Below are 25,107 nucleotides of genomic sequence, written 5' to 3'. Positions count from 1 at the left end.
TTCTCCCTGCCCAGCCCTCTAGTCTGTCTAGTCTCACCTTAGCAGAGTAAAGGGGAAGAACTATCTTCCTGGATATGCTTCTTTTGATACAGCAAGGGTATGGTTGACTTTCTGGGCTGCAAACATACATTGCCAGATCATGCTGAGCATCTCATCAGCCAACACACTCCTGTAGTCCTTCTCTTCAGGGCTGCCCTCAATCCACTCATCACTCAGCCTGTATTTGTGCTTGGGATTTCCCCAACTGATTGCACTTGGCCTTCCTGCACAGGAAAAAGGGGTCATTACTTATAGAAAGTAATGACCTTTTGCCAGGTAAATCTTTCCAGCTTAGCAACTCTAGCTAGAACTTGAATCCTTGTGTTTTAGTAACGGCCCTTAATTTTTTTTTCTTCTAGCAATCTCTCCCTTAAAAATGGATAAGGAATATTAATTCCTGTGTTTCGTAGTATAAGATAGGACCTAGAATCTCAGACATTTTGGTACCTAAGTCCTATTGCATTAAAACAGGAATTGAGTGTCTTAAATATCTCTGAAAGGCTGAGTTTAGCTGTCTGAGATTAAAATGTGCTTTTTGCACATGCTTTGAGAAGGTAGTGTTTTTGTCACCTTCCTCCTTGAGCAGTCCATTATCTCAGGAAGGATTCCAGTGACGATAACAATGTTTCTGAATTCCTGGGTGTACTTTCGTCACCCATGCTTTTTAATCGGATGATGAAACTAACAAATATTTTAATACTTTGAATCTTCAGTTGCTGACGATAGTACCGGTGACTAATTGTGATGAATCTTTTTGCTGGGTAGAATTCTAGTGCTCTGTACTTACAAAATGTCTTACAAAATCTTGATTTACTTGTTAATTGGCTGAAGCATGTTTGGAATGTCTTTAACTGTTGAGGATATCCCTGCTCACATTGAAATACAATTCTTTCTGTCCATTACAGAGCATGAATGCTGTATTTCTAAGCAATATTTGTTCTCACTCTAATACGTTATGTACATTTGTACATATGTGATATGTACGTATGCTCACATATGTACATTATGTGAGCGTATGAAATAAATAGAAATGGAATTATGTAAATATTTTACATCCTGCTGTGTTTTGTTCATGGAATTTTTTACTTAAAATAACATTGGGTGAATCACTAGGAGAACATTGCAGCAGTTTGTGTTGCATGTTAAGTCTTATGTTTTAATATGCTTAGGTGACTCACAGTATTCCCGCCTGCATTGGTAGCATGATGATTAACAGCAAGCAACTGGACAGTGAGAGCCCTGTCTCCATCTTTGCTGTGAATAAATGCTATGTAACAGCGCAGGAGGGCACTTTTTTTGATGGGAGTGGCTTTGCTGCTCTTGGTAAGTGTCATTGAATGAAAGCAGTATCTTAATGAATTAATGTTAATGAAAACGTATTCTTTTTAGGTCTTGCTGGAACTGTATGTAATTAATTGACTCCTCACACAAAGAGTACATTCCCTGCATATGTATTTCTGAGTGCCTTTACTCCATACATCCAAAAACGAGTGTTTCTGCAAAGGGCTATCTTTCAAAAATGAAAGACCTAATGATTGTGGCACTGGGAAAGAGATTAACTGCCTCTTTCTTCAGCTAAGAATGTCCATGTTCGTGATGTTTAAGTTAAGGTCTGTTGAAGGATATGGAGGCAAAAGACTTAGGGTACTTCTGAAGTAGTGTGAAGGATTGCGTTGCTATGTGCTCTTTACCATTTCTTACAAATAAGATAGAATATATTAAATCTAAATTAATGGAAGAGAACTTATTTGGGAATTTATCTTTTCCCTGTATAAAATGTGAATTATGACTTTGGAAAACTTACTTTTCAGAGATTCCACAAGGTCCTATCCTGGCAGATTAATTAACAAGCTTTTAGGCTTTTTAATGACAATGTAGATATTCTACTTTTTACTGTGGGTTACAAGTCTTCTGTTAGAAGCTTATAATTTTTTTTTTTCAGTCAGAGAAGGCTACAAAGTCCGATCTGATGTGAACATCACACTGGAGTTTCGTACGAGAGCAGTACATGGTGTCCTCCTTGGGGTCAGCAGTGCTAAGGTTGATGCCGTTGGACTGGAGATGGTAAATGGCAAGGTAGGCTGCTACATGCCGGCACACTCATTTCATGAGAACTAAGAAGCTAGAACCATTGGGTAGCCCTAATTAGACACAAGTGAAATGGGATGGCGACAAAATGTCCGAAGCAAATCCCCACAGAACTAGTGTGGAACAGACTTTCTGTTTCAGGGTTTTGCATCATCATCATTATGATAAAATATGAGATTAGCAGAAGTCACTGGAAGTTTTTGTCTTTTTAATTAGTATAATTTATGTTATTCTGCAGCCACTGTGACCTCGTGTACAACATACCTTGTATGCTAGACCTAATTTATATCTTTCTCGTAGTTTAGTACTTTTTCTGCTGTAGAGCTACACTTGTCATTGGTAAATGTATTATTGCAAAGCACCCTGTTTTGTAATCTCTTCTTCAATATTCATGAGCAATTAACTCACTCTCTACTTCTACTGGCCATTATGCTCCATAAAGCTTTTAGCAATCAATATATAGTTCTCCACTCATCTTCTGCATAAAAAATGTATACTCGATTGCTCTTAAGTATTTCATTTTCTCAGAAATAGCTCATTTCTTATTCAAAACTTCCTAGCTAGAGACAGTGTTAAATATCACTGTTCCTATGGGACATACATCCACAGTTAATACTTACATATTAATCCTCACCACAGAGTTAAGGAAATGTCTACTTCTCTGAAGAATAAATACATGAAATAAATCAATAAATGTATTGGCACTTACAAGTGCTTTCAGTCCATTCTCTTTCTCTTTGGTTAGATACAGTGAATCTTCTTTCAGATCTGGAGTCTCGGTTTCTCTGAGAAAACACTTGATTTGTATTTGTAAAAAACATTGAAATCCCCAGTGAAGTATGGTATACCAAACTAACCAACACACTTTTGCATGAATAGATCTAAGTCTTTTAGATATTAAAGATATTTCAATAATGACACTCTATCAAAGGAAACATTAGCTTTGCGTAATTAGCAAACATTTATTAAAATGGAAATGTCTGCACTAGCATGATTGTGCTTTTATCTAGGCAAATTAGTTCATGCATTCTTACTTTATATCTTTATTGGCATCTGGCTGTTTATACAGGTTTTATTCCATGTCAACAATGGAGCTGGGAGAATAACAGCTACCTATGAACCAAGAGGTACAGATAGTTTGTGTGATGGAAAATGGCACAAGCTTCAAGCAAACAAAAGCAAACATCGCATTTCGCTGATAGTAGATGGGAATTTGGTTGAAACTGATAATCCCTATATCCAGTCAACATCTGCAGATACAAACAATCCAATTTATGTTGGAGGCTATCCTGGTAGGTACAATAATATTTCTCTTCCTTTCTCCCCCTCCTGCTCTCACTTTTTTGTAAGAATGACTCTTTAACACATGCCCTCCCCCCCCGGACCTTTTCCTCTCTCTGATTAATGAACTTCATGATTGAATTATAAATCATAGCTAGCATTTTCCACATTGTCTCTGCGATCACAGCATATTAATATTTGTGCATACTGTCTTTGTGGAGGACTGCATTTAGATTTAGCTGTTAAATGTGTTGACAAGATCAACTGAACACATATCACTTCCCTACGCAAAACTGCTCCTTAGTTTCTGAGAAGGATTTCCTCCACATGGCTTGTCTTTCACAGTCTCTGAGACTTCACAGCATCCCTGCCTGTGTATATTGAAGTGTGGTTCCCTTGCAGTCAAATTGATATTAAGGCTTTCCTTCACATTCCTATAAGTAAGGTTTCTATAGGGCTCTTTCCTGATTTATTTTTGCTAATGTTTTGTGTCAGGGGTAGTGCAGGCAGGAGTCAAGCTGCTGCAGATGAGCATGTATTTCCTTTGGTCTGTGCAAATTCCCTTCTCCAGTAACTGTCAATCATGTCATGATGGTAAAATAAAAAAATAGTAACACACAAAAAATACAATTTAATTGCCTCTCCATTAATTTGTGCAATTCATAATTTGATAATTTCAGCCAAGACCACTTATCATTAAGAGGATTGAATTTTGAACATCATGATTTTGGCCTCTTTGCAGTATTGAGAGTGAATAGACCTCAGTATGGTTTTGAATAGCTTATGCTTTTAAACGTAGTATAAAATGCCCATATCTGTTTGTCTCTGAAACAGCTGCTAGAGTTTAGCAGTTCAGATATTTCCATTTGTGTGACAACAGACTGATGAGGTCTGAAGGGCAAACCTGTCTTTTACGTGTTTGAAAACTTTAGGAATAAGAGCTTGAAATGTTACAGACCCTTCTGTTGGACAAGGTTTTGAGTGCTTTATGAAAAATGAGTTAATGTTAATTAACAAAATCTTGATTAATATTTGGTCTTCATCGGATACCAAAGCAGCCTTATCAGCATCTTGTGAAACTTTTTTTTTTTAAAATAGTTTAATGTGATACTAATTGTTCTTTCATTGTTCTGTCTGTAAGGAATAGAGTTCATAGAGAAGAGAGAAATTGTTGAGTACTACAGAAGTAGAATGAATTGTTTCACAGCTTGTGTGAAAGAAGAGTTTGACTCTCTACCAGCTTCCATGTTTTGGTTTGCCAATGGAGTCCATGACTCTGTACACCTCAGTTGTTGCTTCGTATTCTGCCAGTTTCAATTTTAAATTGGAAAGCAACTATGTAGAGTGACTTTCCCCTCTCTTCTCTCTTATTTCCCGTTATCCCCTGGGACAAATTACTTCTGCAAATTCTGCACGTTATCTCAGTGCATGGCTCATGCTTGAAGGCAGCAGAGACTATCTATGGTAGGGTGTCCCAGATCTTCTAAACATGGATGGAACTTGGTGCTCATCAGTTGTTTTTATATCTCGTTTGTGAAGGAGGGGAAGCAGTTGAATAATAACCTGGATCTTTGTGTTATTTCAGTTCACTGGAAATAGACTCTACATATTTCACATTTGTTTTTCAGCTGATGTGAAGCAAAACTGCCTCACAAGCAAGAGCTCATTCCATGGTTGTTTGAGGAACCTCATGTTGACCAAGGGCCAACAGGCAGAATTGTTTGACTTCAGCAGAGCTTTTGACCTGCGTGGAGTCTTTCCTCATTCCTGCCCTCAGGCTGAGCACTGAACTGCAGCAAAGCCCATCTGGACTGAGAGAGTTTTTTTTCTTTTCTTTTTTTCTCCTTTTTTTTTTGTTTGCTTGTTTTGTTGATCTGTTATTTTTTATTCTCATTTTGTAATGGAAAGAAGAACTGATGAAAGCCTGTGTCTCTTTGTTTTTCTGGCTGTTTTCCAACTCAGGTCTTTTTCTAGTCAGAAGCTCTTTGTCTGCTTTTTAACTAAAAGGTTTTAAACAACAAATACCTCTACTACAATGTTAATGGCATTAATTGGGTATTTTTCTTTTGGGAATTTTTATTAATCAGTGTTTACAGTATGTTTTCTTTTGATTACTTGACAGTATTTCATTTTATTGTGTGTTGGTCATTTTATAAAAAGGTAATAATTTTGGACCACATAATAAAACTACAATAAACTGTGCATTATTTTATGTAGTTGTCCGTATATTTCAATTAGAAGAAAAAGAGCCAGGTGGCTAAGTGAAATGTGCAAATTAATAGAGTCCAGCAGAGGGAGCAGGAGGCGTAAGAGTAATGAGAAGAATTTTCTTATCTATGCTGTACATGGTAACTTCAATCCATTTTCCTTCTGCCTTAATATCTAGTACTTCTGACCCCTGTTATAGGCACATCGTCTAGGAAGATTATGTTCCTGTTTGTGCTTTCATCTGTTGGTGGAGAAGTTATTTGGGTCTGGCTAACGAACAACTACGTATTTAGTCAATGAGAACTATTGCATTTTTCCTGGGAAAACAGTATTTCTTACAGCACACAGGCAGGCACCTTTTGGTGCTCTGTGTTTCCTAATTCACTGGCCAGTCAGCAGTTCTGTCTCTGCTTTTTCCTGCTGTGCTCTTCTCTCTTTCTAAAATGAGTCTTCCAGTAGTTGTGCTTGAGACAGGTCTGGGGGACACGTAATCCGTTTAACTCAAGTAAGGACATCCATTCCATCAACTGGCCAGATTATTGACCAGTGACAAACATTTCTCATGCTTTAAGATTCATCTGTAATAAACATGGTGACTTCCATCTCCTTTTCTTTTTAGGAACTAGCAGCATTTTTGTTCCCTCCTTACAATTTTGTTTGGCCCTTACTATGCATTTCTACAATTCATTCTATTTTGCTCTATTTATTTCATACTAGTTTAAAAAATACTGGCTCAAATGGAACCACAAAGCAGTTGATCATTGATTTCAGTGAGGCAGGATTCCAAGCAGTGTCATTTTGTACCTTGCATCAAGGTAGTCCAAGAGGAGAGATTCTGGAACAAAGAACTGTTCTATTTGAGCAAGGATGGCAGAATGTGGTCCTTTGTGTAGCTGGCTCTTCGGGTACTATAACAACAGAGTTGCTTTTAAGATAGATTCACTGCTGCTTTTTGAATTTCTATCACCTGTTTCTATCAAAACCCATGTGTTTTAGATGTGAAGAGCCTTCTTTTTTGTTGTTACTGTTTTTATTTTTGACATGGGTACAACACAGTGGACACATTCTACTGTACAAATGCACTTACGTGTGGGCTTACTTCAACAAAACACGTAACATAATGAGGATTGCAAGGGAAACGTACATACAAACATTTTGCTTTGATTAGTGGCATTGTATTATTTTCCAGAGAAGACACACATTAATGGAAAGCTGTTGAAAAATAAAACCTGAAATACAGTGTGTTTGCATTTGTTTTCTGTTAACCCCGAGATCTGATCTCCCAAGGTTCACATTACAAACAGTAATTGAGGCAACGTTATTTGGATCAGATTTCATCCATGTCTTGAAATACGCCTTTTAATATATATATTTTTTTGTAATTTCCAAATCTTGCCCTTAGAAGGAGAAACACTTTATCAATGTAAAACACTAGTGGAGAGGTAAAATTAGTAATAGAAAGTTTTGGTGTAGTAAACCTCGAAGGCAAAATATTGTTTCTGGAAAATGCAGACTGAGGTAGTTAATATTATACATAGCTGCAGACACTTTTGCACACACACACACACGTTCTAATGACATTAGCTGCACAAACAGGTTAGAGCATTCCAGTCTCTTTCCAATACCTACTTCTTACAGTACACACTCTTCTCTCTCTGTGTTGATATGCAAAATGATGTCTTTGTAGAACCATGGAGTATATAAACACTTGAGGCAGCTTTGGAGTTTGCTGAATAAGTTTCTCCCTGCTTGCTACTACTTTCTTATTAATAACTGTCCATATATGTTGCTTTTTATTAGGTCACAATCCTATCATAACTTTTTTGACTTCAGCTGCTGTTAGGAGGAACAAAATTCCCGCTGCCTCCACCAGCATTTTCAAACACAAGGTCTAAAGTGGAAACCCCACATTCAAAAATGAGATTGTTCAATTTGCTGCATATTAAATCAAGTTAGTGCACCACAACAACACAAAACAACTTAATGTGTAACAGTATTAACTACAGCACACATGGGTCATTAGGTCCATTTGTATAAAAAAAGAATTTTGCCATTCAATTTCAGAGACAGCAGGTATTTGGCCATGCTCTAGAAGTCTAGACACTGTACACAGAATCTAGTTCATCTGCTAATGTGCATGTCTTACAAAGTTATAGCCATTCTCCTATAAAAAGATGAGTTTCGTTACATCAGATTTGGCTTTCCTAAGTTGTGAAGTGGCAGAAGGGAAAAGTCTTCCAAAACCCCCTTGTATTCTGCATAGACTACAGCGAGACCTATTTCAGAAATTATTTTGATTAAGTCCTTATTTCAGGGTCCTTATTTCATGCTGGACAAGGTACCATGTGAACATAAGGGTGCTCTGTACTTTCCCTTGGCCATTTAGAACACAGAGTGAAACAAATGGGCAAGATGGAGGGGGTCAGTGTGTTTGAAAGTACTGTAGAAAGTTGTCTCACTTGCTACAACATTTTAAATTCTTTAGTTAATGCTCAGGCTTTCTATATAGTGATAAAAACTCTTTCGCTGGCTATAAATACAACGATGCTTAGCATTTATATGATGCTCTTTATATTCAAAGCACTTTCCACATAAAATCCCTTTGCTGAGTTTGTCCTTCCTAGATGAATGTTTATAACTCCTGATCTGCTCAGGGAATTGTTTGGCTGCATTGGAGAGCAGAGTTTAACTCAACTAATTCTTGTGTTTCCTTTATAAGAAAAGTGCTAGTCCTGCTTTACACCTAGAAGGGTGGCACAGCAGAAACAGTTGTTCGTTGCCACAGAGGGAACTAAAGGGAATCAGGAACACAGCACTTGACAAAACATTTATGTTTTATCCTATGAGCAAACCACAGATTTGCTCTCTCTTATGAATTTAAAATAAATAGTTGTCAAAATAACCAGCGTATTTTTAATAAAACTGTCCTGGTCTTTTCCTGGCTGCAACTATGCATCCATTAGTGTTAAGGAAAAAAAAAAAAAAAAGAAAAAGAAAGTTAAGAAGTTCACTGTCTTAAAGAAAATTAAGGGATAATGTTACTAAGTTTTACCATTTTTCATCTCAAGAAGGTAATAAAGATGGGATCTGCCCTCTGTAGATGTTATTGTTACTGGTAAAAGTACTGATTCAATGTTGATTTCTTTCACTGAACATAAACAATGAATGTTAACTACGAGAGAACATGATCAACTTTGAATCAGAAGGAGAGTTTCCAGAATGTGAAAATTTTCATTGCACAGCTTCAGCAGAGTACACAAGTCACAGGCTGTCTCTGCAAGACGATGTACTTCCGTGTTCATCTGGAGGACTTGATTCAGAGCACTTTTACATTGCTACCTGGTAAACAGAGCACCAGCTCTTGCCTCACCTGTGTGTACAGATCAGGAACGAAACCCCCGGCTCAGCCTGCGGGTGCATTCATTGTGCAGTATCATCACCCAACAATGGAGATGTTGCAGTGCAGTTGAAGACGTTCGTTCATGGTTTTTGCATAGAGCAAAGATGAAAGAAAATAGTTGCTGTTTTCTAGGGACTCATGCTTTTAGTTCTGTAAAGTAACGAGAGGACGTGGTGAAGAATGGCGCTCACCCTTGTGACTGGCTGGAAACTCAACGTACTGACTAGTTCCCAGCACAGTTTCAGCCCACTGTTCTCTTGTCAGCCTGTGTGTTTTCACAAACTGCATGCCAGCCGTATAAGGAGCTGCAATTTCCTATATATTTGTAAAATATTTAGTGCAACTGGGCCTAATTTGGTTATGGTTTTGAGGTCTTAATGTGTAAATGTTAAATTTATAGCATTAAATCCCTCTGCTCACTGGAAGCTCTTTTTCTTCTCCATGTCATATTATATAAAGATCTGGACAATATTACTCTTCTCAATGCAGCTGAATAGTATATAAGTTGCATACATACTAAAGCTAAAATAAACAAAAGAAAAAGAATTAGGTTACAAATTAAGAAACTATAATGTTTAACAAAAAAGGTGATGGATGTAAGTGGCACCATTAACACATGTCATATTATGGCATTACACGGACTTAAATCTGAGAGTATCAAGTAAAAGATAGAGCCAGGGGAGAATGCCCCTTCTCACCTATCATTTGTCTCCTGAAGCTTGTGTGTGTGATGGGAAGGAGAAAATGGTTTGTGGCGCTACAATTGCACACAGAAATGTGATTGAGACAAACAGTTTTGGAAGACTGGTGGTAATATATACGGTGGTACATACATAAAGCATTATAGCAGTTTATACAGTAGTTCTTCCTCCTGCCTCTCTCCTTTCCCTGGCATCAGATACTCATGAGGAGTGACTGAGAGATGTAAATATTGCAGTAATGCACATTGTACAGGTTTACTTTTAGCAGAGAGGTTTGATTTTGTCACACAGCAACGTCTTGGCACTGCTGCATGTCGAGATCCTCTCTTCCATGCTTGGCAGATACCTTCTCTTCTTGAATGTCTACGTGATGATTCTTTGTTAACGCTGTGGGCGGTAGTGTTTCACGCATCCTTGGATGCCAGTGGATTCTTTCCAAAAATTAATGTTTTAACACCAGGTCAGGAAATTAACAACTCCATATGCAAGAGGTTGTTTTCTGTGCACCGTACCTTGGTTTGTCCTCCTTAACTCTCCTTGGACAACTGGCACAAGAGTAATCCATATGAAACACAAATGATGCGGTATTTTCCAGTGGTCCAGAAGCTGGAGTGATAACCTTACACCAGTACGTGGTGACCATCAATTGGACAGCACAGTATGAAGGTATAATGTCCTGTAGCTGCCATTTTGTTTCATCTCTGGCAGGAGCTTCTTAAAATTACAGGCATCACTGTTGTCCGTTTGGCTTTTGTCCAGTGCACTGCTCCCTTGTGCTTCAGCTTGCTTTTGGTTTTATCACCCATTCTGCCTGAGGATTTGCATGGTAAACATCTAACATGTACGCGTCTGGATCCAAACAATGCTGACCTGAAACGGAAACGGACAGCCGTGAATCATAGGATGTTTTGAACACATTAACAAATGAGACAGAGCTATGTTAAAATGTCCTTGAATGTATCACTGACTTGCGCACAGCCTAGTTTGCTGTGTCCAGCTGACATCTTGCCTGGATACAGACAGGGCCTGCGGTAGCTGCCAGTGATTTTACTCAGTGAGACTCACGAGTTCACTTTCATTTCCAGGCAGGATGCCCTACATTACACTGAATTGCACTGACAAGGCATTTAGTCAAACGGTAAACAAAAACTAGTTTCTTTCGAAGCTTTAACAGCACTGTTACTGCAAGTGCCACAGTATGGTTTATTTTATTTATTTGGATTTACTGGGCTGGAATTAACAACTCTGTGACTTTGTTTCTACACTATTTTTAAATGCCGAAAAAGAACTCTATAAGCCATGTGTTCCCATCCAGCCAGGTTCTTGCAAAGAAGTAAGAGGACTATATCGAGGTTTTTGGCATTTGCTGTTTTGCTGGTTTCAAAAAAAAAAAAAAAGTTCTCTGAAGCCTGACATTTTTGAGGATTTCTTTAGGTGGTGCCTGGGAACATAAGTTGTGTGGTTGGGGAGTCCCTGCTGCCTTAGCCACAGAAAGAGGCATTTGGTGGCTCTTAAATGAGTAATTAAGCAATAAATTCTTGAGTTAAGGTGATTTGTTGGGCTATGTTGCGTGTATACTGGGTGATGAAGCCATTTAACAGGTGAGGTTACATTGCTGTGACACAAAGGATTATAGTAAAATTTTTTTTACAATTACTTACAGGGTCACTGAGGTTCTAATGATATTCAAGTGAAAGCAGTATAAATGAATTAATGCATAATCAGTTGACTAAGGTAGCCTGAAATATGTAGGACTACAAAAATAATTTAACGTGAAGATGCAAATTAGATATCCAGGTTTCTGAAGGAGCATGGTGGGAATACTTGGGATTGTTTTGCAAGGCCTTTAGGATCTCCTGTTTTAGCAATCAAGTGGTCATCCTGTTTAGCCAGGCAAAACAAACCACTAATAAAATTCAGCTTTTGTACATCCTTAATAAAGACTTTGCTTCTTGATTGCAACTAAAGCGAGTCTGTTACTTATTGTAATAACTTAATAGAACCTATTTAGAGCTGGATCTAGAAAAAATTAAGGAATAATCTAATCAGACAATTGAAAAAATACTCGAACAAAGCATCTAGAATTTTAGTATGGAAAAGACAAGGAGAGAGTCAGCAGTATGCAATACCAAATTAAAATCTGGTTTTTGACCTTTAGGGCAGGAACTTATGTGGCAAGCCACTGTTGTTGTTGTTAGAAAAATGTCACTGCATGAAACACGGAAGAGAAAATCCCTACTGCACGAAATTTGCATTCTAAATAAAGCACACAGATTAGTACAAGTATAGTAGACCCATATATGCAGGGGCTGAATTCTCAATTCTTTTGTTTGGGGGAGGTTAACATTTAAATGTGGTGAAGAATAAGTAGGTGTTGAGAAAAAGGCTTGACAGTGAAGTGGAATGTGCTCGCGAGAGGAAGACTAAGAATCTCTTAACGGTGGAAAAGTGCTTAATTATGATAGTGAGAGAGGTAAGTGAAAGGTCAGATGAATTTGGCAGGACTGTAAGGAGTCCTGCTGAGATCCAGCCAACAGGTCACTGTGTCCTGCGGGGTGCCCCTCCAGTCGTGCTGGAGTCGGAAGGAATCGTTTACATTGATTTTAGCAGCTTTCAGGTTAGGCTCCTTTCCTGCAGGTGGACTGGAGGGTAGGAAAGACTCAACTGAGTGAAAACAGCACTATCCTGAGGTGGTTTAGTAGGCTAAGGACATTCAGAATTGAATTTTCAAAAATGAGACCTACCTATATTTCCTCCAACCTCATGTAAACTTTGGATCTGGCCTCTCATGTTCTGTGATGATCCGTGGCTAGGATGGAAAAAAAAAAAAAACGAACTTCAATTTGCCTTCCTGTTATAACCACTGCCTTATCAAGGACGATCTATATTAAGCTGAAAATTGCTGTATATGCCCCTGTGAGCTTACTTATCAAAAGCAAGGACTTCTACCAAATGGGCCACTGCAGAATACTGAATCTAGTTAACTACAGGGGTAATTAACTAGATCTTCTATCATTTTTTTTATTATTATTTATTTAAATAACAGAATTATGTGTTAAGGTGGGAAGACTTTGCAGGAAAGACTTTCAGATACAATTTACCATTTCTTGTAACTGTTAATTATTACTTTACAGAAATAAAAACATCAATGTATAATGGGCAGATGTAAGACAATCCCTCTGGATTCTTTGTGCGGCAAGTCTATAAAATGTATGTTTTTAACAGTGACAGAATAGTGAGCAGATTGATTCTGTATAGAAGCCAATTATTAAGTAAAATATAAAGAGTAAAACCAATGATTAAAATTTATTTGGCCAATGTAACCATACATTTGCAATTTTAGATTAGAAAAAGAGTTCTTGTAACACAATGAGTCTTTCAAAAGGGAACAATCTATTTGTTAATGGTTCTGACATTATTGTTCAGGAAAAAACAAAATGTTCTGATTTACCCACCTGTTTTCACAGTGGAATCGAGCCAGGATGTCTTTGACTTTTGTTTGGCTGTTGAGTTGAATTGCCATAGAGACTTTTGAATGCAGTGGAGCATAAACTCTTATCACCCCCTCGGGTATGTCAGACTGCAGGTATGGGGGAAAAGTGACAGATCCCTAAAATAAATATTCAGTAGAGTAAGTCTAAGCCAAATATTGCTCCATTCAGAAGCAATTCTGCAACTCTTCTGAGGTTCCTTGCAAAAATTACTGTCCTGGATACACTTGATTATTCAAGAAAACATATTTGCAGTCATACAAATGCAAATTTGTAGATACAATGTAATGAGTTATAACACAAAGACACAAACTCCTTCAAATAAAGCAGAGCCCTTAAATTTTGACTGTTTGCAGTAATACTGAGTTGTTTTCTGAGATTTTTGAAGTTATTTCTGGTAGCATTGGTCAGTGAACCAACTGCTTACTTAAAAATAAATAAAAATTGTTAAAAATATCTGCACTTCCTTTTAAAGACAGAATTCTCTTGAAGCATGAAGATCCAGCTTTCTGTTTCCACTTCCTATAGCTTCCACTAGATTGAAGTGTACGTACAGTAAAATAGCTAACTACCATATGGTTTCTGTTAATTTGAAATTTGACCTTATGTAGGGTTCAAGCGATCATCTATGAAGTTTATGCACTCTTCCATGATTAATGGTGGATAAATCAATTAGCAAGGTTTGCATTCCAGTTTTAATCCAGTTAATACCATGCTGAGCAGAGTACAATAGTCTCTTTAGTCTCTGTCCCTGTGTAATTTAGAACATCTGAGAGCCATGGATTGTGTTAAGTGCTCTCAAAATTTAACTTAGTTATCCAAACAGAATTTGCCTCCAATTTACCCTTCATATTTCAGCTATGTGCCATGGCTAGTCCATTTTTATTAGCTGCAAAGCCAGTTGTTATGATCAATGAACTTGTGTTCCTGAAGGTGCAATGACTTCAGTAACTGACTCTCCTCAGAAGCTCTCACTGTGTTTGTTCCAGGCTGAATACAGTTTTGCAATACAGTAGTCTACATCACCATTTTAAACAAACATCTCTATCTCCATCTGCAGCACAAATGTCTGTCCTACCCACAGTATATTTCAGTCAGTGCTGGCAAATGATTTCTCAAAAAACTGATTAGCATGGATTCACAATTCATACATATAATTTCTCTTTCTATTTTTTCCCAGATGTTCCTTGTTGCATTTTCTATGTTGTCCGTATTAGGAGGCTTATTCCCTATTTCTTAATCTCTTAATATCACTCCTTCCTGATTTGTTTCTTACAATTCACTGATCTCCATTCTTTTAAACCTCCCTGGAAAACTCCAAAGGCTTTCTTTCCAGGTTATTAAAGGTAGTTACTACATAGAAATGCTACATGTAAATTGCTATATAGGGACTGTATATGTTGTGTATGTGCACGCAACATGCTTTTTTGCCCAAATTACATGTTACACCTAGTATGTAAGTTATTTTTAGGTGTCTCTTGAAGTAGCACAGAGTGCATTTGGGTTGGAAAAGACCTTTGGGATCATCAAGTCCAGCCATTAACCTATTGTAAGTTCCTAAACTCCATATCTAGGCAGTAGAGAAAAGTTGGTGTTTTTAAAGCCTCCAAAGGAAGATTCTTCTGTCAGCCTTTCCTCAGTCTGAACTGCACCTGGAACTCCAGAAATCCTCAAAAGTATCCACCACTGTCCTCTAATTAAGTGCAGTTAATACAGACCATCCTACTATTCAACTAAAGATCCATGCATTTGTTGAATATCTACAGGTCACTGCAGTCAGGGATGGTCCATATATGACCGTTTTCTTTCATAACATTTACAAAAACCAGCATATGTTTGTAACAGCCTGGGCTGCTAGAAATTATTCTGCCTATTTCACCTTTTCCCAATTAATGCCCAAAGGTTTATCTTATGTTGGATTGGGAAGCACATCGTTCAAGATAGCTCCCAGATCAATTTATTTTGTATGTTAAAATTTCCTCCCTGCTCCCAGAAGCTTTTAGGAAGTAAGAAAGGAGGGAGACAGTTAAAGCTGCCCTTGAAAATGGTATGTTTTTAACACACCTCTGGTCTTTCAGGTCTCTCCCGTTCCATGGTCTTTCTTCTCAGAAGTTTTCTCACTCCTTTGTCAAACATCAGCTGCCTCTTGCTGTTATTCATTGCTGCCTCATTCATTTTTCTCACTTGGGAAATCAGGAAGGATGGGACCTAAAGGGAAAGAAACAGCTGAGAATATATAAAATTGTGGCTGGGCTTTAGAAAGGCACCTGATACTAGGCAGCAGAACTTCTATTTATTCTGTGAAGACACATGCAATTAGTAGTTCCCTCTACCAACCCACGGTTACTCTTTTGACGAAACTGTAGATCATCTTTCATACTGTATGGAATGTTTTAGTGGTGTTTCTTGTTTTAAGAACTTCATCAGGTAGTCTTTTCAGCTCCCATCATACCCTCCCTCTGGTATGAGGAAATGAGCTGAGACTTTTGTCATTTTCATGCTGGCCTTTGGACGTCCAGCAAGTAGCACATGCTTTTGACCCATACTGTTACATGCTAGACTTTAAACAGTCATTTAATCTCATTCAAATTTAGATATCTCTCCTAAGCATCTAGATTAAATCACTCTCCTATGCATTGCTTTGTATAAACAATGGTGTGGGACAAGTACCTCCAGAGGGCAGTTTGTGCTAAAATGGATGTCTTAGATAGGTGAGGAACATCAAAATGCTGAGATATCTGTCACACTGCTATCTCATTCCAGGTATATAAGACTCCAGCCAGCTGTTTCTTCTAAGAAGGTGAGTTTACTCTGATTTTTACAGAGCTGCTGCATATAGCAAAAATATTTCTCTGTACTGGAGCCATAAGGAGGGAACCAGCATTACTCACTGTCCAGAGGATGTCCTGGTACCGAATTAAAAGCCGCACTACGTGTGCTGTGGTGGCGGCTGCTTGCATTTCTTGTTGGTTTGCACGTTTCCCTTTGTAGATGAAGAGGTTTGGTGCAACAATCATAGAAACATTCCATAAATTCATTTTATTTTTCCCTTCATTAGCAACCACCTTCTTCAGGAACTGAAGAAAGGCCTGGAAAAACAACAAGGCCAAGTCTCACAAAATAGTTCACTTCTTAACTGCAATGTTTTCAAATGCACAACTTATCTGGCTTGAAAGCTGCTTTATTTGTGCTTTGAGGTGAAATTTGGGGGGGGTTGCATTATAATTTGGATTAGTCTTTACACGCGCTGGCACAACCACTTGTCAGTCGTGGAGGAATAGTTAATGTTACCAAAATACATATTAATAACATTTTCTATCACATATAGTCCCAAATCTGTAAGTATAATGTCTGCGCTAAGGCTCTGGATCCCGTAGTAGATGAAAGATCTACAGCATTGCAATAGAGTAGTTAATTACTTTCTAGACTTAAAGGTGTCCATTTTGATGTATCTGGCCAAGGCTTTTTGTATCGCAATCAACAGGGCAATCAGCCTCTCTTCAAATGTGCACTAGTCCCATATGTGTTATAATTTGAGGAATTTCTTTCAGCACCCCCAAAACTTTTATTCTGGGATAATGAAAGCAAGAAGAGCTCAGTGGTTGTTAGTTGATGTCACTTCTGCACATGCATGGCAGAGTCAAAGGAAACTCATTTCCCTTTTGGGCAGTTTATTCAGAATTTTCCTTGAGTGACTGAATAGGATGGATCTCAGCTGTGATGAGAGTTGAGGTCTGCCAGTGTGTCCTTTTGCAACACCATACCATTAAAACCAATGTCTTTGTACCCTGACATTGCAATTAAAACATTCTTGCAAATCCAGGAATTACAAAACAGAAACTGTATTGGAGAAATTTATAAAATCTCCTTATGGATAACAAGTAGAGATGCATTCAGTTTTGTCCTCACTTCTATTTTTGTATAAAAGTCTAGTAATAATTATGACTGCTCATATATCATGTGTTTTACATATAGAGCCCCATGTCATAGAATTGTTTAGATTGGAAAACACCTTTAAGTTCATGGGGTCCAACCATTAACTTAGCTATGCGAGGTTCATGGCTATATCAATATGGACTTTGGTAGAAGAAATAACCCTTGTTCTTCACAGAGCACTAGCAGACCTCTAAATGCTTTAAAGAGGGTTTTTCTTGTCCCTTGCCATTGCATAAATAAATACTAGTAAAGAAGGCACCTGGACTCATAAAGCTCTGTCTAAACTGATCAGTGAGAGGCTTTCAGAGGCAGGACACCTTCAGGGTCCTGATGAGCCAGGGGATGTGGCAAAATTGAATGCAGCTTGTTCACCCAGGGTTCTCTTATGTGGAAACAAGTCCAAAGATTCAACCGGTATCTCTTAGGGTCAGGACATAGCTGGAGTCAGATCTGGGAGCTTCCAAGCACCCAGAATGCTTGTTGTCTGTATCAGGAAGTAGTACATGGGTGTGTGCATGGGTTTTTAAGGCAAACCAGCTGAGGCTGAGGTCCTGACAGCCGTGCTACAGATGTATGTTCCAGTGGTTTTTACTTTGGTCTACCTTCTCCAGTCTGGTCTAGTGCCCTGGAAGCCCTTTGGCACTGGGAGTGTACCAGCTGACCTTCTAGTAGACAGCTTCTCATTTAACTTCATCCTAGGAACTCCAGTTATGCAGAAAGCCGAGAAACTGGACCTTCTTTTTTCAAACGATGCAAGGAACGTGCCCTTTGAAACGGATGCTTCAGAATAAATGATGCCTGGGAGCCATTTACTGACACCAGCACTTGGATACCTCCAGCAGCTATTTCTTAATTGTTTGTAAAAGAAATAACAGCTGAGGATTTGGAACATCTTTTCAAGAAAATGATAAAAACCACCAATTAGTAGTTTCAAAGTGCAGTGTCTGATCACTGACTGTTAAAAAAAAAACCAAAGAGGTCTCATTTAAAAATCAAAAGCACCACAAATGACAGGTGATAGCAAAGGAAGAACTTACCTTGGCTGTGTCTCTGTTGGCTTCAGGCAGCAGCATGATTAACAGATGCAAAGCCTGAAGTTGTAACTTGATCTTGGAGATTTCTAAGAATATGAATAATAAATATTATTGAAATCCCAATTGCAACTGGTTTGTTCTAAAAATCTTCTTGGTCAGCAGTTCTAGAAACTGAACCACCACTGCCTGGTTGAGACTAGCATATTTAGGTATTCATTAACCATAACTTTTTCCCAAATATGAAATCAATTTAATGAGTGTGTTTTTCCTCATTATCTTGGATTTTTGTCACGGAAGAGGAAAAGACTCTATAAAATTGTCTAAATAGCAAGGAGCCAATGTTATTCAGTACTAGCCATTTTCTCTTTGATATCATGGTTAGAATGTGTTTTGAATATGGATCCAGTATTTTCCCCCTTTCAAACCAAAATGGTTATTTCAGAAAAATATAAGACTACTGTTACTGAGACATCTTATGAATGCTTGTGCCACTGGAGTGGTGATTGATTGCTTATATCTTAAGAAGTGTATGTCCCAAATCTAGCACTCTAGATAAACGTGGAGCCCCTTGCCAGTTCCAAAACACCACCATGTTTTCAGCAATTGGTATATACTGATGCTGTGCAATGTTCATTAGAAGAGCTGGGGTGGAGAAGATGGGAGGAGTAATTGTCATTTGCTTCTCCTTGGGGTGGGTGAGAGAGGTATGAGGGAAAACAGAAGGTGAGTTTTGTGGACAGTGTTATCTGTTGCAGGGGACAAAGTTACTTTATTCTAGCAGACACCTCCTGTTCACTCTCTTTCTCCAAACTGCTAAGCCATCGGAACTGCATGTGGTCTGGGACTCACAAGGAGCACACTCAGGAATGTGGAGGTCACAGGAAGGGGTCACCTCCTTATGCCCTTTAAGTACCTCATGGAGACAGTGAAAATTTGGCTGAAATCTTATGTAAAGGTCCTAGGTTTTCTGTACCAATTTTCCTAATAAATTCACCATCCTGATAGTTTCACTCTGTCCTTCAACAAAAGAATTTACAATGAAGTCAGTAGGTATGGCAAGGTACTACTGTGTTCTTCCTGGAAGAGAAATGAACAAAATGTACTGAGAATGAGAGGGTGTATGTACACTGAAAACAAAACCTGATGGCCTGAAGCTTTCTGTGATCACACATATCTTCATACAAATATTCTGACCTCAACATAAACCTTAAGAGAAACAAAATAGAGTTGATAGAATATCAGCTAAAGGGTAGTGACTTGAATTTACTTTGCAGAGATTTTCATTTTTGAAATCTGTAATTTTTGTGAAGCAGAGTCTATATATGAAAGTCATTGCTCAGCCATCATTTACTCACAGGTTTCAAATCTTACATTAAACAGCTGTGTCATTCACACAATGAGTCTATGCTACTAGCTAAATGCAGAGACTTTTCCATTTGAAAAGGAAAGTTTGAAGAAAATTTAAGTGTTTAGGCAATGCACTGGGCTTTTTTATTCTCTGATTCAGAGAGAGGAATGATTACATGGGGTTTTTCTCTAATTCAGAGAGAGAAAAAAAATGTAAGGTCTAATAATGCATGTTATCTAGATCAGTCCACACTAATTCTATCTCCACATACTTTCCACTAATGTGATGAAAGCAGGCAGATACTCTATTGTGAAAAGTGGGCTTGGGAGTTCTCTTATAAACATTTTCAGCAGTCCTGCTGCATCATTATTTCGTACTTGGTCCCAGTCAAAAGTGTCTTCATAAAATTTTGCCTCAAGTTCTTGATGAAGATTCTGAAAGATAAAAGGAACATCTGACCTTAAATCATCGCTTCTGACCTGGCAGTTTGAGATCACTTTGGAAATACCATTACAAACAACAGGCAGGTTTACAAATGCAGTTGAAATAAAGTAACCTAAAACAGCTGCGCAGAGCTCTGGGCAGGCTAACAGATCAGGTTCCTCAGAGTATTTTGCAACCTAGGCTAAATTTGGTTTGTTATAGCTAGATTTCTGCCAGTGACTTGTTTGAGCAATTTTAAAGCAACACAATTTTGTCCAATGTCTTAGGACTAGAAACAGAAAATTCAGTTAAACAGGATTTTTTAGCACAACTGTTCTTTTGGTTTAATGCACTCCCCAGAGGTTTTGACCCTTAAATCACAAAGGTGTGACATTTCTTTGTCACTGCCAGTGAACTTGCTAGGTAGTCTGCTGGCATCCAAGTCCATGGGTCTCAAGCAAATGGCTTTCACTTAGGTCTTCCTGTCTGCAAAAGGATGTTTTCTTTTAGGATATCTATAAGTAGATTTGATTACTTCATAGAAAAATAAAAGTATCAAACCATTACTCTCAGAAAACCTCCACTTAATACATGCCAGAAAAAAATCACAGGAGAGATCTAAGACAGAATTGATTATACCATTTTGGGTAACCATTTAATCCTCTTGTTCTCTAGTGTCAACATCTTGCTCTAAAACAGAGGTCTGTTTATTTCTGGAGGGTGACTAATCAATGTTCACACATGTATGAATGGGAAATAATCAGGAAGGTAACTAGTAGGAATGGAAACCCAGATCACTGTTGGAAAATGCAAGCTCTGCAAAAAAATATTGGGTTAATAAGATTGAAGAATGCTCTTATAGTATAAGGATACTAACAAAAGATGCAGCTTTCACAATTATTACTGGCCAAACACCATCTTATCCATAGGAAGCTTCTTGCTGCTTTTTGTGAGAACACTTATGACCAAATACAGCTGTAGCTAATACTCGGGTTTCAGATCATGCTTTTGTCAAATGTACTTTAATATTATGCAGAAAAAGTTAAGTCCATTCAGACAGAATAGCTTTTCAGAATGAATTCTGTTTACTGAGTCTCACATGAATGGAAGGAAATTACATATCAAATATGGTCACACATAATGAACTGGAATGGTTGGCACAAAAGGAAGTAGTCATTCAGGATTTGGTGTATAATGTTACAATCTCATTTTTACTAGTGTATTTTACTGGTTGTAATCTGGGCTGTCTCAGTTTCCTCTATATTCACATCCTTTGCACATAATCCATACAAACACCTGGATTAAATTCTCTCCTGGTAACTGACTGAGAAATGTGGAACAGGAACCCTCACCTCGTCAAAAGCGCAGGAGAACAGAAAAACTACTCCCCATTTTTCTGCTGAGAACTGGGAAAAAGCCTTAGAAGTAGAAAGCATATAATATATATATCCACAAAGGTAGGCACTTATGTGTATTTTATGCACTCACACACCTCCCGTATACATATGTAGATGTGCACATTTTAAAAAACATTTTTGCAATTTTTTAAGAAACATGACTGATTCTATAATATACTATCATGCATTTTTGTTCACTAGATCTTTTGTTGCAAACCAGATTACAGAGGAAAATTTGTATGAATTTCTTCTATTCTTTGGTTTCTAGAAGAGTAACCTTTAATCACTTCCATATGCCTTTTCTTTCTCCAAACAAGACTGAAATAAAGTTGGAATGTCCTCAAATCCTAATGTCGTAATAATGTAAAAAGGCTTTGAAGGATGAAATCTGGATCTGCTTTGAAAAATCCTCTCTTGCTGGTGGACTTCTTAGATAGATTGAAATGAACAGGCTGAAACAAAGCCAAATCTCAAATAATTTAAAACTTTCATATGCGCTGTTCAACTTACCACCCAGTATATGAGAGTTAGATATAAAGTCATATCTCATAGCAGCTCCATGGGTATAAGTTGTGACTAAGAAATGAACAAGACACATACAGTATATGCAAAGAATATGAAAGTAATTTAAATAGTTAGAGCACAGCCCTGCTGTGTAATCTCCCAGGAGAGGTTGGAAAAAAGAGATTGTGTGAAATAATACCTTAAGTGTGGCATTTTGCAAGGTGCTGACTGCTTTTCTCAACCCACAGAGTCAAAGGGAGCTGGGATGCTGCTGCCTATTTTTGGTGTGTTTCAAGTAATGCCACTTTTTTCGAGTCTGGTCATTTATATGATCCCCAGCCCACCAGCGTTTAGCAATCCCCAACATTTGTGTACAGCCACAAGGTTGAGACATCGTGCCTCAAGAAGAAAGACTAGCTTTCCCGAGGATAAGAAAATAAGAGTGAGGTGTACTATAAGAAGATGCTTAAACCAGACCAAAAATAACTTAGAAAAAACCCGAAAAATCTGGGAAAGTGGAAGACATTACTAAGCCCAGAAAAAACTTGTTTTCCTAATTTGCTCTGCCAAAGTCTTCCAGCTCCTAGAATGAAGTTAGTCTGGAGAAACAATTGCAAGCATTACTGCACCACAGTCTCAGGTTATTGGGTAGCAGCTTTCCTGTGTTCATAGCCCACAAATAGCCTGTGAAAATGCAGTACTCGAGGCTGCCAAACAGTGAATGCAGGCCAAATTTCTTTCACTTGGAACATGAAATTGTAAGATCACAGAAAATAAATGAGAAATAAAATGACACAGAAGTTAAAATGACATAGAATAAGATCTTTATCTGAAATTCACTCAGTTTAGCAACTCTGGTTTTCTGAAATAAATTAAAATGGAGATAAGATCACAACATTTTTGGATGACATAGATAAACTGAAATGATCCTTCTATGTTTAATGCAGAAAAACTGCATTCAACACCAAGTTTGTGCTTTATATAGAACATTAACAAATGCAAAGCAATAGACCACATGTTCTGTGATTTATTCATTCCCAGGAGCCAAACTGACCTTTCACTGGTAGGAATAGAAATGCTGAGCTACACACATCAGTATTTATGTGGAATGTGAATTTGTGTGTGCTGTATTATTTAACATAAGAGTCTGTGGTCCAAGAGACAGAAAACTGGCGTATGTACCTTGACTCTGGAAGCAGATCCAGGCACTCGTAGAATTCCTTCGGTTTCTAAACCTGTTTCCTCAAGTTTGAGCAGCAACTGAAAAAAACCCAAGAAAACCCAGATAAATACTCAGAAGCACTTAAAAGTACTATTAAATTCTTTTTCAATCTAGGTATCCTTGGAACTAGTTTGAAAAAGATACATTGCTATGTAATTTGCTAATGAGAACAAGCCAGCTCATGTATATAAACCTTCTTGTTGTGTTCTTCATATTCCTGATCCTGAAATACGGAGTATGTGTAGTATGGCAAATGCAAACTGATAATGCAATAGGCCCCTCTGTCCTTGATTTGAGACTTGGCAATGCTATAGAACAATTAACACATAAACATATTCGTAAAAGAGTAGGACAGATACACTGAGTAAAACACAATGGTGTTTTGAGGGAAAATTAGCCTCCGAGAAATGTTTAAGTCTTTCCCCAAGGAGCACAATGGATATATAGATAACATACATTTCTATGAACTGAGAACTCAGATTAGAAAATGATCCCAGGATATTTTCTTTTGAAATTTATGTGAATAGAGGAACAGTTTTTCCACTTTATTTCTTTATAAAAAAATAAATATGTTTTGATTATACATAAAATGGAGTGAGGAAAAAGAATAAAAATCATTTCCTAGCATTTATTCATACAGCTCTGGATTTTCATCAACAGCTCTGCTTCCTGCCTTAGCTCTTGTATCCTTCTATGTTCCCATGGTATCTTGACAGGCGAGCTTGGAACTGATCATGCAAAGTCATGTAAATATTCAAGCCATGTCAGTCTTTCCCCTGACACTCCACACTGCTTCCCTTTCTGTTCATATTTACAGGGAAATTTGTTGTAGTTTTGAGTCCACAAAAACCTCTGTAATTGCATGTGCACTTGTGTCTGTGCGGCTGCCTCCAAGATATGCACTGTCATTGTACTGTCAAATGATTTGCATAAATGATGTTGTCTTGTCATATAAACTTCAGTGAGAAGATACCACTTCCATTTTGGAAATAATAGCTAAGTAATGCCTATGGTTTGAATTCACGTGAAATTAAATCCACTGAGACAAATCATCTCTGCTACTTCTGCGCACACACACCATATTGGGTGGCTCACAGTGAAAAGGAAACAGAAAACAAAGTATTTGTCCAAAGTGTCCTGCATATCATTACAAAAATTGAAAGAGTTCCCCACTACAAATAAAACACACAGAAGGAGCAGATTTTGTCTCCTTGTCACAAGGCTTTCAAACACCAACATCCAGACAACATGTAAACACCTTCAAGTCTGCAAAGCCTGCATCTTTTATCTGATGACTCTTCTGAGTGTCAATGGAAAAGCAAAACTTAGTGGCCAAGCAAGCTGAGTAATACTCACTTTTTGGAAGATGAGGGGAACTTTTATTCCGGGAACCTTCTTTTGATCATTCTCTAGCAGTACGGTGAGAGGGACTCCAAACAGACCATTTTCTTAAAAATAATAACAACAAATGTGAAAAAGAGGGAACACAGCCTCATACTTTTCTTCTGAGCAGCACCCAGTTGGCCACCATGGGGATGCCACAGCACGGTACCTCGTCCCCGCACCCTCTCTGCACGGTTCCTCTTCAGCTCCACTCCAAGCGCATCGTAGAAGGCCGTCAGCTCAATCAGGGAGAGGTAGCGGATCTTCTTCATGTCCTCAGGAGAGAGGTCTCCAACCTCTGTCAGTCCAAACCGGCTTTTCTGAACAATGAATTTCTACAGTAGAGATAGGTTGCATCTTTATTTGTGCAAAAATTACAGGAAGTGAATTTTTGTTCTGAAAGAGATGCCTGTATGTGATAGGAAGTCATATTAGGGTAGATGGATATGACACCAGAGAGCTGAACTACAACCCTGTATGTTGGCCTAGTATGTTGACATAACTTGCATCCATCTGAAACGTAAAATTGAGCTTCTTGCTCATCATGTTCCCTTGTAGTTTGACTGGTAAGTGGTGCTAGAGCAGAGATATTAGCTGCTGTGCCTGTACGCCAGCTGGAAAATAAGCTATGTGCTACTGATGCTTTTGCCCA

General features: G+C 38.0%; 2 protein-coding genes across 2 annotated transcripts in view; one reads left to right on the top strand and one right to left on the bottom strand.

The window, feature by feature from the left end:
• Positions 1-1,216: 1,216 nt before the first annotated feature.
• LAMA1 (laminin, alpha 1) lies at positions 1,217-5,365 on the top strand. The gene is made up of 4 exons (XM_009873834.1): positions 1,217-1,362; positions 1,982-2,115; positions 3,197-3,419; positions 5,037-5,365. The coding sequence occupies exons 1-4, from the start codon at positions 1,242-1,244 to the stop codon at positions 5,195-5,197; spliced, it is 639 nt and encodes a 212-aa protein (XP_009872136.1). The 5' UTR covers positions 1,217-1,241; the 3' UTR covers positions 5,198-5,365.
• Positions 5,366-10,495: 5,130 nt separating this feature from the next.
• The window catches only part of ARHGAP28 (Rho GTPase activating protein 28), a 71,304-nt gene continuing 56,692 nt past the window's right edge, over positions 10,496-25,107 (bottom strand). The window contains exons 6-15 of the mRNA XM_009873833.1: positions 24,625-24,790; positions 24,429-24,520; positions 23,033-23,110; positions 19,798-19,960; positions 18,182-18,264; positions 16,100-16,297; positions 15,273-15,416; positions 13,173-13,327; positions 12,462-12,526; positions 10,496-10,587 (exon numbers count right to left, since the gene is read on the bottom strand). Coding sequence (XP_009872135.1) covers positions 10,496-10,587; positions 12,462-12,526; positions 13,173-13,327; positions 15,273-15,416; positions 16,100-16,297; positions 18,182-18,264; positions 19,798-19,960; positions 23,033-23,110; positions 24,429-24,520; positions 24,625-24,790 — 1,236 coding nt within the window. The remainder of the gene's footprint in view (positions 10,588-12,461; positions 12,527-13,172; positions 13,328-15,272; positions 15,417-16,099; positions 16,298-18,181; positions 18,265-19,797; positions 19,961-23,032; positions 23,111-24,428; positions 24,521-24,624; positions 24,791-25,107) is intronic.

This window comes from Apaloderma vittatum, unplaced genomic scaffold (genome assembly GCF_000703405.1).
Source record: "Apaloderma vittatum isolate BGI_N311 unplaced genomic scaffold, ASM70340v1 scaffold7767, whole genome shotgun sequence".
NCBI lineage: Eukaryota > Metazoa > Chordata > Aves > Trogoniformes > Trogonidae > Apaloderma > Apaloderma vittatum.
Note: the sequence above shows the minus strand (reverse complement) of the source record. Positions and strands in the feature narration are given on the sequence as shown.

Excerpts from the sequence above, each read along its gene's own strand:
- LAMA1 (XM_009873834.1), top strand. The coding sequence starts at position 1,242 with ATGATGATTAACAGCAAGCAACTGGACAGTGAGAGCCCTGTCTCCATC. Across the intron at positions 1,363-1,981 it reads GAGTGGCTTTGCTGCTCTTG|TCAGAGAAGGCTACAAAGTC; the intron begins GTAAGTGTCATT and ends TTTTTTTTTCAG. Across the intron at positions 2,116-3,196 it reads TGGAGATGGTAAATGGCAAG|GTTTTATTCCATGTCAACAA; the intron begins GTAGGCTGCTAC and ends CTGTTTATACAG.